Source organism: Curcuma longa, chromosome 20, assembly GCF_044706935.1.
Source record: "Curcuma longa cultivar G26 ecotype Majalengka, Jawa Barat chromosome 20, ITB_CL_G26_1.1, whole genome shotgun sequence".
Lineage (NCBI taxonomy): Eukaryota > Viridiplantae > Streptophyta > Magnoliopsida > Zingiberales > Zingiberaceae > Curcuma > Curcuma longa.
The window spans coordinates 4,980,269-4,996,059 of record NC_133880.1 but is presented as its reverse complement, the minus strand read 5'-3'; the positions used below and the strand labels follow the sequence as shown (position 1 = coordinate 4,996,059).

The following is a 15,791-nucleotide window of genomic DNA, read 5'->3' as shown; positions in this document are numbered from 1 at the left end:
TGACTTTGACTGTGTTTCCTGAAAGCTTTATAATTCCAAATCTGATTTTTCAAACATTGGATGACTACGACTCTTCCTAAGTACTATACCTTACAAGGCCCCATACTAAATCCAATCTCCTTTATGGGTTTAACCCAGCTGATCCATCTCTAACCATCTCAGATTATTATAGAGTATATCTTGGAGCTTATATTTTTCTAGTAACATCTCGAGAGATTGACGTGGGTAAGCTAGGTGGGGATTGCCTAATAGAGAGTGTTAATTAAGAAACAAGATCATATGGGAACAAAAGTAATTTTAATTTTTTTACACTATTTTATTGCATTATAGTTTTAGAGATATTTTCCATTTTCACACAGTTAAAATTTGAATCTATTTAAATTATTTATTAAATTATTTTTTAGATAATTTTTTATTAATAAGAATTTGTCATTCTTCTTAATATCAAATTTGGTTACTTATCTCTTAATATTATGTGAAATCAATAAAATTTAAAAAATTACTTTCGATATTCTTACACGAATCAACAAATTCAATTAAGAAAGCAAAAGGTTTTGGGTTGTAATCAGTGATAAGCTTATCCCAAGCTTTGCATAGCTTTATAAAAGTATAATCCGAGTGAAGTTGAAATCTTTGATCAGAATCAATCAATCAAAGGTGAGCTTCAATCGTCTAAAATGTTCAGTCGACTCATAAACTCACACTCTGTTCCATTTCCAATTGGCTAAATATTTATTCTAGTCGACTAAAGGGGAAAGGTAAAAGAAAGTCCATGACGAAGGGCAATAACACAAACAAGTCCATTGAAATTATTTTATAGAAACTATTGAAATTTGTAATGGTGAAATGGCTTCTATGCTTCAATCTAAACACTCTTATTTATCAGATAGAAAACACTATCTTTGGCATTCCAACTACAATTGATTCACTTGTAGCGATCGACTTCAAAACCGAAACATAGAAATTCAAGGACACTCTCCGAAAAACTTGTACTTTATTTGAAGCTTGTTTGCGACTCGATCGACTCTAGTCATCCATCTTGATGATGCAGCGGAGGCCTTCCCCTCTCAGCATGTAGTCGAAAGCCTTGTTGATCTCGGAGAAGGGCACAGTGTGCGTTATGAATTTCTCCAACTCCAGTTCCTGCAAGTTCATCCACGAGATAGATGAAACAGAGTACTGATCAGTAGTAATATAATTAATATTTATATCATGCACCTTGTTCATGTATTTCTCGACGACGCCTGGGATATCAGTGCGAGGCTTGTAGTTGCCGTAGAACGTTCCTTTCAGAGTCCTTTCGTTGAGGAAGTTCATCGGATGCGTCTTGAACTCGTCGTCTTTGCTCGGCACCCCGACGAGCACGGCCACGCCCCAGCCCTGCGTCCAATTTTTATGTTTAATTACTTACTCTGAGATGTTCAAAGCCATCACTGTGTCGATCGAAGGAAAGCTAGCACAAGGTTTAATTTGAAGTGCAAGAAAAATACATCGTGGACGCATTCGAACGCCGAGATCATGGCTCTCACGTTGCCGGTGCACTCGATGCTCCGGTCAACTCCCCCATTAGTCATTTCAGCAATCACCTGATGAACATCATCACGAATTAAATGATAAGCGATCGATCATCACGACTATTATCGAGTTCAGAAACTGACCTCTTGAACTGGTTTCTTGTGATCTGCCGGATTCACAAACTCAGTCACACCAAACTGTTTAGCTGTCAAAGAAAGAAAGATCGATGCAGTTAACCAGAGTTCTGTTAGCATCGTAATATGCATGTGAAATATGGTTAAAGTAAATAATCTCACCTAGCTCAAATCTACTAGCATTGAGATCGACACCGATTATCCTTGATGCTCCCGAAGCCCTTGCCCCTTCAGCAGCCTATAATAATCGTGTAAAACACTCACGAGCTAATTAAATTTCTATGTGAGATAATAGGACGACACTTACTGCAAGTCCCACAGCTCCAAGGCCGAAGACAGCAACTGAAGAACCTTTTGGAGGTTTTGCAACGTTGACACAAGCACCGTAACCTGCAAAGGTACGTATCTAAATTGACGTACGTTTCGAGTGTTTAATTTGTAATCATTTTGTAGAATTGCAGTCTCGCCTGTAGATATGCCACAGCTGATGACACAAGCTTTATCGAGCGGCGCGGAGGGGTTAATTTTGGCGACGCAGCCAACGTGAACGACGGTGTACTGGCTGAAAGTCGAGGTTCCTAAGAAATGGTAGATCGGCTTCCCGTCTTTGGAGAATCTTGCTTTGCCATCACTTATCATGACCCCTCTGTCAGGATTTATCCGGAGGAGATCACACATGTTGCTGTCAGGGGACTTGCAGTGAGCACATTCTCTGCATTCCCCGGTGAAGACAGGGAGGACATGGTCTCCCGGAGCGAGATCAGTCACGCCTTCTCCCACACTCTCCACGACTCTACCGGCATGAAACAGCCAGCCAATCAGTAAGTAGTGTTCCAGAAAAGAATGGGATCTCTATGAAATTGCGAGAGAGAATCAAGCGTACCCTCCTGCCTCGTGCCCGAAGATGCGAGGGAATAGAGGAGTCTGGCCCTGCAAAACAAATGTTCTCAAACATCAATCTCCCTGCGCCTGGAACTAAATTTACGGATCTGTTAATGGTTGTACTTGTTCTGTACCTTGGCTTCCCAGAAGTAGACATCGGTGTGGCAAAGAGAGGTGTAGAGTATCTTGAGGCGAACCTCTTGCGCCTGCGGAGGAGCCACCTCCACCTCCTCGATCACCAACGGCTTCCCAGCTTCCCATGCAACCGCAGCTAAGCACACAGCAAGATTTACAAATGTACGAGTTCAAGAATAGTGAATCGAATCCAGCGGAAGTAAGGAGAAACCTTTGCATTTGATGACCTGACCGACTGTGCTTGACATCTGTTCAATTACTCAAACAAACCCACCTTTGTTCTCCTTGTTCTTCTTCCTTCCTTCTTCTTCTTCGCTGTTGGGCATTTTATAGAGTAAAGGAAGAAGGGGAGCCACCGCGATCATCTCTCGGCCGCTGCTGTTTTCTACGCGTGTCATAACGAAGACGTCAGTTGCTGCCAATTCATTCCTAGGCTTCGGTGCAATCGCCACGTTTATTATACATACAAATTACTTTATTTGGGCACTGTTCATTTTCCCCAGAGACATTCAAGTATGAAGGTTTCGTTAATGGATTCAGTCAAGTAATCCGAAAAACAAACAATCTAAGTATACTTTGTTATGTTAGAAATATACATACTATGTTATTTTATAAATAATTTTTAAAATTTAATATTTCAAGTACCCTTTTCCTCTTAATAAAAATTCAAATGAGCGAAATTATTCCTACAAACGAGACGACGCATGCAAGAATTGCAACCCCCGAAATTCCTCCAACTCGGAGCTATTGAATATAATTTAAATAAGAACATTTCAAAACCATCCTAGTTATTGATATCGGTCAAAAATTTAAATATCATCCTAGTTTTCCAAATAATTAACACGTAACATTGGTTTAAGCCCTAAAACCTAACGCGTTTTACAAACTAAAACACCACGTCAGGCCTTTATATTAGCTTTTGGTTTAGAATTTTGCAACGTCGAGCTTCGTCGTTGAAATTAATAGACAAACAACATTGCAACAGTTTGACACCAAGTGAAAGTTTCAGGCGCATGAAAATCAGTCATCGACTTTCAGTTTAATTGCAGGAAATGCTAAATCACTCCGACCAAATGATATTTGTATGATCCTCGGTACCACAATGCCCGATGCCTAGGAATCGACTATCAATAGCTGTCTTCCTCTGTTTCAGGTCTCCGGAGGTAGTACCGCAAACAGTTGGTCAGCACCTGCAACCACGATAACATAATCAACTATTGTGAAAAAGCTAAGATCCAAAGCTCAGTTATCGGTTACAAAAGTGAGCTCAAAACCTAGATATTTTCATATCTTTCATCCACAACTACGTTACTTTTCTCCAACCACATCACCCTGGGCTTCTTTACTTAATTGGTAGGAGTAAGTGAAAGGACGGGCCCTAGGAAAGCTACGGGTAAAGATGGCTTCTCTCCAATTTGAGGCCCCAAGCCTTAGTAATTGGAAATTAAACTATTACCTGTGACAATGAATTGTTCAATGCAGCACCTCTGTAGCTTACATGAAATTTGTCCTTCGCTACCAAACCCTGTAAATGAATAAAATGAGTCTTTCCCTTGTACTTTTCTTCACAAGTAATCGTTGCGGGATCAAGAAGGTACCTCAGTATCAATCTCTGCTGATTCCACATCCACATTGATATCTGTTATTATCTTCACGATCTCCAGCAGCAGCCCAGGTCGATCGGCAGTCTCAATATATAGCAAACTGGTTGATAGAAGTCCAATTGCAATTGAGTACAGTTCTTGAAATTCCAAAAATAAGAGTTTATTTAAAAAATCAATCACAATTTTACTAATAATCATCCAAACCACATGCTCGGGAATAGCAGTATACATACAAATCAATCGTTGCCTATAAATCCATGAAGGAATCATTAAATGTCACATTTCATCTTCACCTTTGGAGAATTGGGATAGTCCAAACTCAATTTCCAAAAAGCAATGCAGGCCATAACAATTGCTTGATGGAACGTAGCGGTGGGCTCCTACTTAGCTTGATCTAACTTTACAGTATAAATAGTATGGCCAAGTTGAACTGAATATCATAGCTTCACCATTCACTTATTTTTTTCATTCTAGGATATTTCATCCTAATAGAACTTGAACTATGATTGATGGTTGCATACTTTTCTTCTTTACCGTTAATAAATCATAAGTGTAGCTTTTAAGACAAATAAAAAATCATTAAGGTGTTGCTCAGCAGAATCACATAGCACTGTTAATGGCAAATTGAAAGAAGCTAGCGCACCTTCTTTTTGGTCCATCATCTTGGAGAAAAATTTCTGTTGCAACATCGACATCCAGCTGAAAAATAGGAAATATCAAGAACTTATTTTCAATGTCAAGAAAACACAACCAACATATAAAAAAAATAATTTAAAAAATTCAAATCCAAGTATATGATACATAGTATATGATACACATGCAGGACAATGATATGTTTCAGCAAATCAATTTCATAATGCCTGCATGCAAACCAATGCCCAGTACTATGTGCCAAATAAAGATGGTGTGAAATGGAATAGCCAGTGAACTACCTACCAAATAAATTGATGTTGTGAAGTACAATAAGATAATATGCAATGCTTGAAAAGCAAGCAATTTTCTATTTACATGACCGCTATCATATAATCAGCAAGTATAGATCAAGTCACTAACAACTTATCATAATATCTAGTTTCATTCTACTCACCATTAAAAAAGACCAATTACACTCACTGATTTTACCAGAATCCAATGTGGAATTAATTGGCTCATTCTAATCTGTTTAATTTTAATAGTTTAACAACCTTCAGTTATGATGCATTTCAATCAATCAATGACCCTAAACTGTTAGATACCAAATTTTATTGTATTTAGGTTTTTGCATTCTAAACTATTTTTCACAAATTTTAGATGATGAATTAAGCAAAACCAAACCAATATTTTGAGTTTTGGGATTGAGTGGTTGGTGTAAGGTTGGGTGGAGCATTTTGAGTAGATAAAGTAATTATGGTAGCTAAAATTAGGTTTGACTTGGACTCATTTTGTCAAGTTTTGAGTTGACCCAAGTTTGCGTTTGGTATAGTCCAATTCAGCTGTATTTGGTTGGGTTTAATGAAAATTTTTGAGAAATTGGAAGTTAATTTATATTTTTGTTATCCCCATGCAGTCTTCCCCCCTCTTTCGGTCCTTCTCTTCTCCTCTTCACCACACCAACCCTCTGCATGCACCATCGGTCCTTGCATACAATCGCTATCGAGCATCAAGCAACTCCACTCCTACAGCAGCCCTCCTTGTCCCTTAGACTCTTCCTTCTCCAGTGATGTTTCTTTGTGGGTTGCCCGAAGCCAGAGCAAGTCATCAGTGTCACCTGAGGTCTAAGGAAGCAGTCACAACTCCCTTGTCCCTTATAATAATTAAGATTGGATTTACATGTGATAAACTAATGATCATAATTAAGTGACTATAACTAAATATGAATATTGGCATTATCCTAAAGAATAATGATCCTTAAAATGAGTCAACTGAATGTGGAAGTAATGGATATCTCTCTAGATTTAGAAAAGGTCATCTGACTGTTAGGTGCAATGTATTTAGTTCTAACAGAAATCTTTTGAAAGTAGGAAAGGATCCTCGTCTGACTTCTGCACTAAAAAAATAGATCTATGCTAATCCTAAAAGCAACCACTTACAAAGCAAACTTAAACAGGAAGAAATTTTAACATTGAAAACTTGGTTAAATGACTTCACCCATGTTCTAGATTCAATACCTTCTTATCCGGGGGTTTGATACCAAAAACTTCACCCATTGCCAGATTTTCACTAGATTCCTGATTAGAGAAGCACTTAATTGGAAAAAAAAAAAACCAATAGACCATCATACAAATAAAGAAAGACAACAACTACACACTGGATGGTACTTCAAAAGGTTGTTGATGATAGAAAGACGAATCTTTTCTAGCATAGCTGGATCCTCAACCTTCCGCCCCCTAGATTGTTAATTAGAGCAACAATTAATGTAATTAATAAACATACAGTTCATCCGAAATTATGTTCATCATATATGATATTTGAACTCTTTAGTTATCCACACAGTACCGATACCAAACATTATCAAAGATAGAATTACATGAATACCTTTATTTGAGAGGCAGGAGCTACAGCAAAACGAATTAGCTATGTTTATTTTATTCTAGAAGGGCATAAATACAAGATAGAGCTGAGATTGACAAATTAGAAACCATTACAAAAAGGATGCACGATGTATGACCAAAACATAATGATTATCAGGGAAAATATTCAAAAAAAATTAACATGAATGAGTATATAAAGAGTTTATAAAATTAATCTATAAATCAAGTGATAGAGCACAAAACATAGTCAAATGTCATTGTAACTAGGCATTTGAGATAACAAGTATTAACTCAAGAACTAAAGCATAAAAAGAAATGGCTAACAAAATGTCTGTATTGCAGAATCAACATATATGGGATGGAACAAATTTTAAGATAGATTTATACAGCATCACAAATCCACAATGTAGTGACAAGAACTTGTAATTAAGTGGGTTTAAAATAATTATTTTTTATCTTATATTGGGTTGGATGATTGGTTTAAGTGTTTTTGCAGGAGTTGAACACACTGCTTTGTAACTGTGCCCATTATATTTTATCTTCTAGTTGAACACACTGCTTTAACTGTGCCGCATACTTCCAAACTCAAGACCTTCAATTCAGTTTGGTTACAGTTCATCTTTTCATAATCGAGGACAAGACAATAAATGACTTTCAGATGGGCTCAAGTAAAATTTAAAAGCATAAGCTATGTTTTTTCCTTTTTATTAGAAGGCTAATATTGGGTATATAACAGGTGCTACATGGGACTAGAACCCAAGACCAATGAAAACACAACTGAATGCCCAAGCCATTACAGTTGAGGTTCAATAAGGTGTTTATGGCGCAAACAAATGAAATGACATGCAATTTGAAGATGTTTGTGAGAATAAGCACTAGAACAAGATCTGAGCATAAATATCATTAAATAGGTACTAACTTAATGACTAAACAGACAGTTTTTGTGAAAAAATTATTCATTTCATCATGGTATTCGTTATGAAGCTTGGGCTCATGTTATCTTCTTTTGCCTGGTCTTTTGATTGAATTGGATGAATACGCATCCTTAAATTTGATTTTTCAGGCTTCATAATTGGATCAAAACTTGAGCAATGCCAATACTAAGTGTTTCTTTCCTTCTTCATTCACTGATTGTCACAACTGCAAATGTTTCTTATAAAAAGAACAATAATTCCTAGACAAGCATCAGTTAGTAACCTGCAGTAAATCAATTTGGTCCACAGAAAGAAAGATGGATAGACAGAACAATTGCATAAAGAAAGTAGTACATGGAAACCAGAAGCTATAAAACTTTGGAAAAAAAAATCTAAAAGATGCTTAATAATGTTAAATGATAATTCAAGTTCTCACTCCCGCATTATGAGAAATTTGGTCTTCACAACAGAATCCTCAGTTGTTACAGTCCCCTTTGTCACATCAAGTCCCAAATCCTTGAGAGACCGCATCTACAAATATTACAAGAAAGTTTGTAACAAGCTACTTCAGGATTAGATATTACAATCTTTCATTATTCGAGATATAGCAACCGAGACCAAATACACACAAAATCTTGAAAAAGTCAGCATAAAAATACACCTCATCAGACAAAGTGAAGTCAAAATAATAACTTTGAGATATGTCAATAACAAGAAAGCCACTGAAAGAGCAAACTATAGAAAGTGTTACATGTTATTTGTATACATATTTAGAAAGATTCTAGATGATTACTAATAAGAACTCGAGTAAATAGACATAGTATTTCCAAACAGAAATCTCATTCATGCAAAATAAGATTTAAATGAATCAATTGTTTGTGGACAGGCTTAGCACTTAGCTTGTTAACAGCTTGGTTATTGTCGTTTGACAAGAAGTGAACAAGCTTCAATATTGTTGATGAACAATATTTATTGGAAATTCATGAACAATGTTGGTGAACAAGTTTTTCTTGTTTAAATATTTTATAAAAGATACAGACAAATTCTTAAAAATTTATTTGTTAATTAAATATGACTTCACACGGCCATATTAGTATGAATTATTTACATATAACATAGAATATACAAAGATATCTATCCTGTTAAGGTAAAAGAAATGATGAAGATGGTGGTTTGAACCACAACGCCTTGAGAATAAATTTAAAGTCCATACCAATTGAGCCAGTAGACATTTTCATAAGCAGATACTTGTTTAAGATCTGTTTGTAATGTAAGAGAAAGGAAGTGCAGATCAAAACCAAATGATAAAGATGAGACTATCCCAAAACCTTGGCAACAACTTCAACTGTATACTTTTTAACAAAGAAGCTCGAGAATTATTCACACAACTCAAGATTGATTATATGAGTCTTATCCATCTATTAAATTTATGTAATGTAAATCACTAGTAATATTTAGATCATTGACATGAGAAGCTCTACCTTCCTCCTTTAAATCGCTCTGCATCCCCAACACAGTCACAATAAGCTATGCCTTTCTCCTCCAGGATGCCCCAAGCCCTCAACATGGTTGCAAGAAGCTTCACCTGCTTCCTCTTAGATGCCCTGAGCACTTGACACGACCACAAGAAGCTCCGCCTTCATTCTCCACATTTCCCCACATGCTGTGATAAGATCTGCCTTCCTCCTTCAGGAGCAGTGAACCAGACTAAAGTTCCCATACATTTCTTTTGAGGTATATATTCTTACTCCTCTTTGCATCCACCTCTTCCTCCACCTCGTCCACCTCTTTCTCTACCACCTCGTCCGTCTCTTCCTCCTCTTGTCTGCCTCATTTGCCTCATCCTCTCCTCATACTCCACCTCCTCTAAGCAAGTGATACTTGATTGAAATGGAACAATTATATTCCAAATCTCTGGCCTATAGTCAGAATTGGGTCAAAACTTTAATCCTAGAACTCTATTCAGTTCAACTTGTTTGACTATTAAAACTATTGTTGTATTTTATCATGTCCATCTCATCTTATCCCATTTTCTCTTTATCATCTAGTGAAGACGCACCTAATTGGTTCAACCACTTAGCACCCATGTGGTTCTAATGGTGGGTCCAATTGCCAAGGAAAACTTTCATTTCACAAAGCCTTAGCTTTTCCAAGGCATACTTTGCCATGCTATGTTTTTTGTTAGACAAGAGCTTTCCCTTATGTGAGAAGAAATTTAGTTAGTCAAATAGTGATGTGGGTTTCTAATTTTTTGTTTCGAGTTAGGGTTTTAGGGATATTTTCGTCTTTCATAGGGTTAGGGTTTAAGTCTATTTAAACTATTTGTTTAAGTTGTTTTGAATAATTTGTTATCAATAAGAATTTGCGACCGCACCGTTTCTTCCCAAACGCCAAGTTTAGTTGCCTATCTACATCAGTTGGTATCAAAGCCGAACTAATCTTGTGTCGTTATGTCGCCGAGAAGACAACAACACGTTGACTACACCTTTGATCGTGATATAGAGCAGTGGTTCCGAGAAGCGGTTGATAGTCGATTTGACTTGTGGGTGAATCGGCTCACAGAGGATGGTAGTGTTGTTGGGAACCTTGAATAGAGGAAGTCCGGTCCAATGCAAAAACAATCATCGATTAAACTCTAAGGAGGAAGAGAATATTTTTGATGAAGAAGAAAGTTTTTATTTATAAGGAAGATGTGGATGACAAGATCGAAATAATTGGTGATCCAGTTTACGACGATGATGAAGAGGACAAGGAGAAACCTCATCAAGAGTTTACAGAGAAACCTCAGCCGATGGAAGTTATATCAATCGAGCCAGCAACAGAACCATAAAATCAACAGGGTGGTCGTTGTGATATATACGATGCTAATTGTTCTGAGTGGGTTATTAGTATGGAGGCTTGCAATGCTCATGGAATTTACTACGTTCTTTTGTACGACACACTTGGTATTGGTGCAGCAGAATTTAATTTTTGCCATGCAGAGGTTCAAATTGCTTTTATAGAGGAAAAGAAGATAACAGAGGTGCTAAAAACTCTTCATAATTCCTCCAAATTTTTGAAAACAATTGTTAGCTTCTATAAGGTCACCCCTAAAGAAAATGATATCTATTACATAACTGGCAAGAGCAAAAAGGCCATGGAGAATTCTCCATTCCTTGAAAAGCTGAATAAAAGGGCTACAAGGTTCTCTTCATGGTCGAAGCGATCGATGAGTATGTCATCGGCCAACTGAAAGAAATTTGAGGGAAAGAAGGCACAGACCCTCAGGGATTCAAGCATGTCAGGCTACATGTCGATCAAGAAGACGATGGACAAGAGTAGCATCCACAATGTCATGCTCATCGACGGATCGACGAGGATTCCCAAAGTCCAACAATTGTTAGTAGATTTTGTCGAATTAGTACCAGAGGATCTTCCTTTTGAGCTACCACCTGATGCTACTCTCAACTGAAGGACAAGTTCTTTTCAACCCAGGGAGAATGATGCGGGAATAATAGAAATAGATGATATGGGAATAATAGAAATACTTTACCTTTTTTCTATTTTTGTGAGTTTAGAGTTTTAGGGATATTTTGGTCTTTCACAAGGGCTAGGGTTTGAGTCTATTTAAATTATTTATTTAAGTTGTTTTGAATAGTTTTTGATCAATAAGAATTTGTGATCGCGTCGTTTCTTCCCAAACACTGAGTTTGGTTGCCTATCCCCTGGCATTCTGCGGAATCAATAGGGTTTAAAAGATCGCTTCTGGTATTCATGCGTGAATCAACAGAAATCGATAGTTATCCATTGTATTAAATAGTCATATGATTGTTTACAGCAATTTATAAGTAACCTAGTACTAAATTTGCCTTGTAGAAGTTAAGTCACTACGATGCAAAAATTGTCCTTAAGAATGTTCCTGCTAAAGAGTCGCATGGATTTTAAGGGATTGACCTATAGCAAGTGGTATTAGAGCAAGTATTATTAGCTATTATTTTATTTAGTAGCCTCAAGTATTCATCAACATTCTCATCTTATTATATTTTCAACATATTTCCTAATTATCAACATTCAATAATGATGTATAAAGAATAGTGGGTCATACTAAAATCTTACAAAATTTTCCTTGTCTCAAGGAGCACATAACATAATTCAAAAGCATTTTTATTTCAACTTTTTATTGAATAAAAGATCCAAATATCTAAAATTCTTGTGTAAATTTCATTTGATGCTTCCTAGTCCTTGCTTATATTATTTTTAAAGCTAAATTTCATATACCAAGTTCTAGTTCCACTTAAAATCATTAGTTTTCAAAGTTCCTCTCGGCAGCTCAAATTTTGAGTTTAATCTATTTACACTATCATATATAAGTATACAAAATTGCAAAAGTAGAATTCTACCTGACTTAACTAGTTTATATTTCTATATAAAATTCCATTAATAAATTATAGTAGGAAATGGAAGAGGATTACCGTGTCAACTAGTGCTCCTAAACGATCCCCAAAGCTAAGTTGCACAGTTGTGGCATAAGCATCTGAATCTTGATCTATATGAACTATCGGCATCGGGAGTGAGTCATCTTGATCAGAGATCTGTCAAAGATTATTCAAGAGATTAAGAAATGTACAGTCTAGCACTATCAAATGTTTGGTGTAATAGAAGAGAAATCCAATATAATCCGTACTACTAATATGAACATCAAATTCATGACTGCTACCTCAACATGTTTGTATATCTTCCATCACTTTCACCAAAAGAAGAATTTGAAGGTCAAAATTTACTATCTTAGTCGATCAGTCTTTGAATCATCACATTTTCAGGAGATACTAGAAAAAGTAATTGTTCCATTTTCCATTGATCATAAAAAACTATCAAAGTTTAGCAGATATAATTAGAAAGACATCCACTAAGCTTCCTTGTAGTATACCTACATGACATTTGGCATTTTGAAATCCGTCATTAGAAGAACTAGAATAAATCGGTTCTGAAATGATAAGTTCAATGTAGCATTGTCTTCTTGATTTACTGAAACAGTATCAGCTAATACAGATCTTACTGCTTCATATTACGCATGTAATCATCATCAAACATCAAAATTAAACAGAAGAGGAGATTTAGACTTACTGGGAGGAAGATCCTAATATATCAGGTGAATTAGAAGACTGAGGATAGTTCCTGCATAATATAGTAAGATAACAAAAGATAAATGATCAGGTTTTATTGATTTAATTGTTGTTTTAGCTGCAATATTCCCAACATAGTTACTTACAAGCTCTATAAGTAAAAAAAAAAAAAGTACACAATTTGGACCGTGCTATATCTTACCTATAGGAACTGTCAAATGCGAACAAAAAGAAAAATTACAAACCTGTAAAGCAGGCCTACTTGATATACATTTAACATAAAAATGAAATAATCCGATTCAAGCTGTATAGTGGGATTTAACTCAGTGCCTAGTACAATAAATAACAAGTCAAAAACGCTAATGAATATTCCATGTTCAATCTCCACAGATATTGCCATTCCTATATAAAGTGTGTTAAAACCAGGAATCTTTCACAAGATTTGGATACTTTGATAAGACAGGAACATAGGAGATTCCACTACTTAGCATCTTTACTATTCTTTTCATAAGTGACACAATCACGCCACAGTCGCCTCATCGAGAAGGAACCCAGAGAAGAATTTGCGTCGAGGAATATTATGTTGATGGTATAATCCTCAAATCATCTATACCGAAGAAATCAACAACGGACAAAGATCACAAGCCATCGACTATCAATTATTCCGAAGCTAGTCGAACAAACTACATTAAGAATAACCTAACGAGACAAAAGATCAGATAAGAACGCAATAAATCAAACACGGACGGACAAGCAAGAGCACGGAACTGAAACTCACAACCGAATCTTCCCTGGGAATCCCCCGACGGAGCCGAAGGAGCGATGAACGATCGGCGCGATCCGAAGGCGAAGGGGGCGAGGATGGAGATGGAAGAGGGGGACAGCGGACGAGGATAGGGCCGGATCGGAGATCGAGCAGGAGAGGAAGGCGATTGCGAAAGTCATCTCTGATGGCAACGTCTCGTTCCTTCTGGAAGGTGCCCGCTCCGCCCAGATCGAAAGCAGAGAGCACGGGATTGGGGGAAGCGCTGGAGAGTGCGCTCTCTTAACAACCACAGTCCTGCCGCTAATGCCCCACTTGACCACGCACTTCCTTTTGTATTAGCGCGATGCTGACGTCAAGGGTGGGCCCTTTAAACTAATGCCGGCGCAAGGGCCAAAGCGCAATTAAGAAATAGACAGCCTGAGCCTTACGGCGTCTTTCACTAGATAGAAGAATGGCTGCCATGGAAAGCTTCCAGTGTACATAATCCAAGAGGGTTTTGAATCATTTTTTTTGTTTGTTTGTTTGTTTGTTAGAAATCAAATTCTGGTCGTGTTTGATCTTTCAGCCTACTATCAATAGGTAAGGTTTAAGCAACGAAAAACTCAAACCTGAACTGGGACTGCAGTCGAGATGTGGCTTTTAGAAAGGGGAAGAGAAATTGTAACGTAGAAGTGTTGGGCATGGAAGGCAAGTCGTTTGGCTAATTTGAAGTTTGGTTTACGAGTTCCGCTTTCGATCTTTTGCAATACAAAGAAATTTCTCTTGATGAGTCGGTGAAATTAAAAAGTATGGCAGATCTAAAGTTCTGCAGTCATCCATTAACATAGAACAGTGATGATTGAATACAACATTGCGATTAACTGAGATAAACACAACTGAAGTTAATTCTCCCCTGAAGTAAACGCTCCAGCTCTAGTTCTTCCAGTTCCAGCAGCTGGCGACTGTTTGAGATTGATATTACAGTGCGTCTTCCATTTGATCTTCTCTGAGAAAGATTTAGTTGGTTCCTGTGCTGATTTTGGCAGCGCACAGTGCCGCGGCTTTGGTTTTGACCTCAACTCGAGACTCAGCAAAAACCAACGGGCAAAAAATAAAAGTGCGACTAATAAATTATTATTAATTTTTTATTTATTATCAAAATAAATTCATCCATTTTACCGTATTATTTATTAAACATCTCCTAACTGTTACACTTGTAACGGACAGTGTAACGGTTATAATCTCCTAACTTAAACTTAGCGGTTATAATTTATAATTATTATAATTATATAATGATAATAATTATAATTTTATAATTGATATAATATAAATTATTTTGTTATGATCTAGATAGCTGTTATAATTTATAATTGTTATAATTACATAGTATAATAATTATAATTTTATAATTGATATAATATAAATTATCTTGATCAATTTTGAAAAAAAAGTAAATTGTGTATGATGTAGTAATTATGAAAAAATTATAATCGTTATAATATAATATTGATTAGAAATGATTATTATAATTATGTAATAATTCTAATTTTATAATTATTATAATATAATATTAATTAATATTAGTAATGAAATAATTAATTATAATCATTAAAATATAATATTGATGAATATTATTACGATGAAAGTTTGCTTTGGTCTTTTCGCATCATTATTCTAAAGTGGAGAAAATTCATCCTTGAATTATGCCCACATCATCAGTAAAAGAATAATCATGAAATGAAAAGGGATCAAATGCTTTGTATTAAAAATATTAACTGTGTGAATATAATTAGGCAATTTCAAATGATGCACATTAGGATTTATCTTCTTAAAAAGTTCGACTGGATCAAACTTCTGAATTGATAATTTGTTATAATCCTTAGCATAAAAATGATCTTTAGACAAAACTGCTCACATGAAGTCACCCATATCAAATTCTAAATATCGATGCTTTTTGTCCGCTTTATGCTTATACTTTGAATTAGAGATGAACCGATGTTCATGTACTATCTTATAAATCTTCTGAAATCAACTCACGATGTCAATTGCTTTACTATGTACTAAATGTCAACAAATTCAATGAACTGTGAGGTTGAAGTCGAGTAAATCACTTAGAAATGGCTGAAACCAGTACTGCAATTCACGACATGATTGTGAGTAAATTATATTCATATAGCTTATGGTTTCAACTCTTCACACGATCTCCTACTAAATAAACAATAAACGTAGTAAGTTTTCAAACGACCTATT

At 36.1% G+C, this 15,791-nt stretch overlaps 2 protein-coding genes across 2 annotated transcripts; both read right to left on the bottom strand.

Annotated features, from left to right (window-relative positions):
• Positions 1–826: 826 nt before the first annotated feature.
• Positions 827–2,996, bottom strand: LOC141813179 (alcohol dehydrogenase 3). Its single transcript, XM_074701096.1, has 10 exons — positions 2,878–2,996; positions 2,666–2,802; positions 2,533–2,579; positions 2,117–2,442; positions 1,957–2,039; positions 1,812–1,887; positions 1,659–1,720; positions 1,491–1,586; positions 1,219–1,380; positions 827–1,143 (listed from the first exon to the last, which is right to left on the bottom strand). Exons 1-10 carry the CDS (start codon positions 2,912–2,914, stop codon positions 1,027–1,029), a joined length of 1,143 nt encoding a protein of 380 aa, XP_074557197.1. The 5' UTR covers positions 2,915–2,996; the 3' UTR covers positions 827–1,026.
• A 587-nt stretch (positions 2,997–3,583) lies between these two features.
• LOC141813778 (ACT domain-containing protein ACR12-like) lies at positions 3,584–13,854 on the bottom strand. The gene is given in 10 exon segments (XM_074701760.1): positions 3,584–3,856; positions 4,123–4,191; positions 4,265–4,370; positions 4,914–4,969; positions 6,418–6,477; positions 6,558–6,636; positions 8,131–8,225; positions 12,146–12,265; positions 12,794–12,848; positions 13,575–13,854. Coding segments are annotated over 10 exon segments (870 nt in total). The 5' UTR covers positions 13,742–13,854; the 3' UTR covers positions 3,584–3,793.
• Between the last annotated feature and the right edge of the window lie 1,937 nt (positions 13,855–15,791).

What these genes read in the sequence shown, in the direction of transcription:
- LOC141813179 (XM_074701096.1), bottom strand. Translation starts at nt 2,914, where the DNA reads ATGTCAAGCACAGTCGGTCAGGTCATCAAATGCAAAG. An exon ending in TTCGGGCACGAGGCAGGAGG is followed by an intron (nt 2,443 to 2,532) that starts GTACGCTTGATT and finishes TCATGCCGGTAG; the next exon opens with AGTCGTGGAGAGTGTGGGAG. An exon ending in TTGGAGCTGTGGGACTTGCA is followed by an intron (nt 1,888 to 1,956) that starts GTAAGTGTCGTC and finishes CGATTATTATAG; the next exon opens with GCTGCTGAAGGGGCAAGGGC.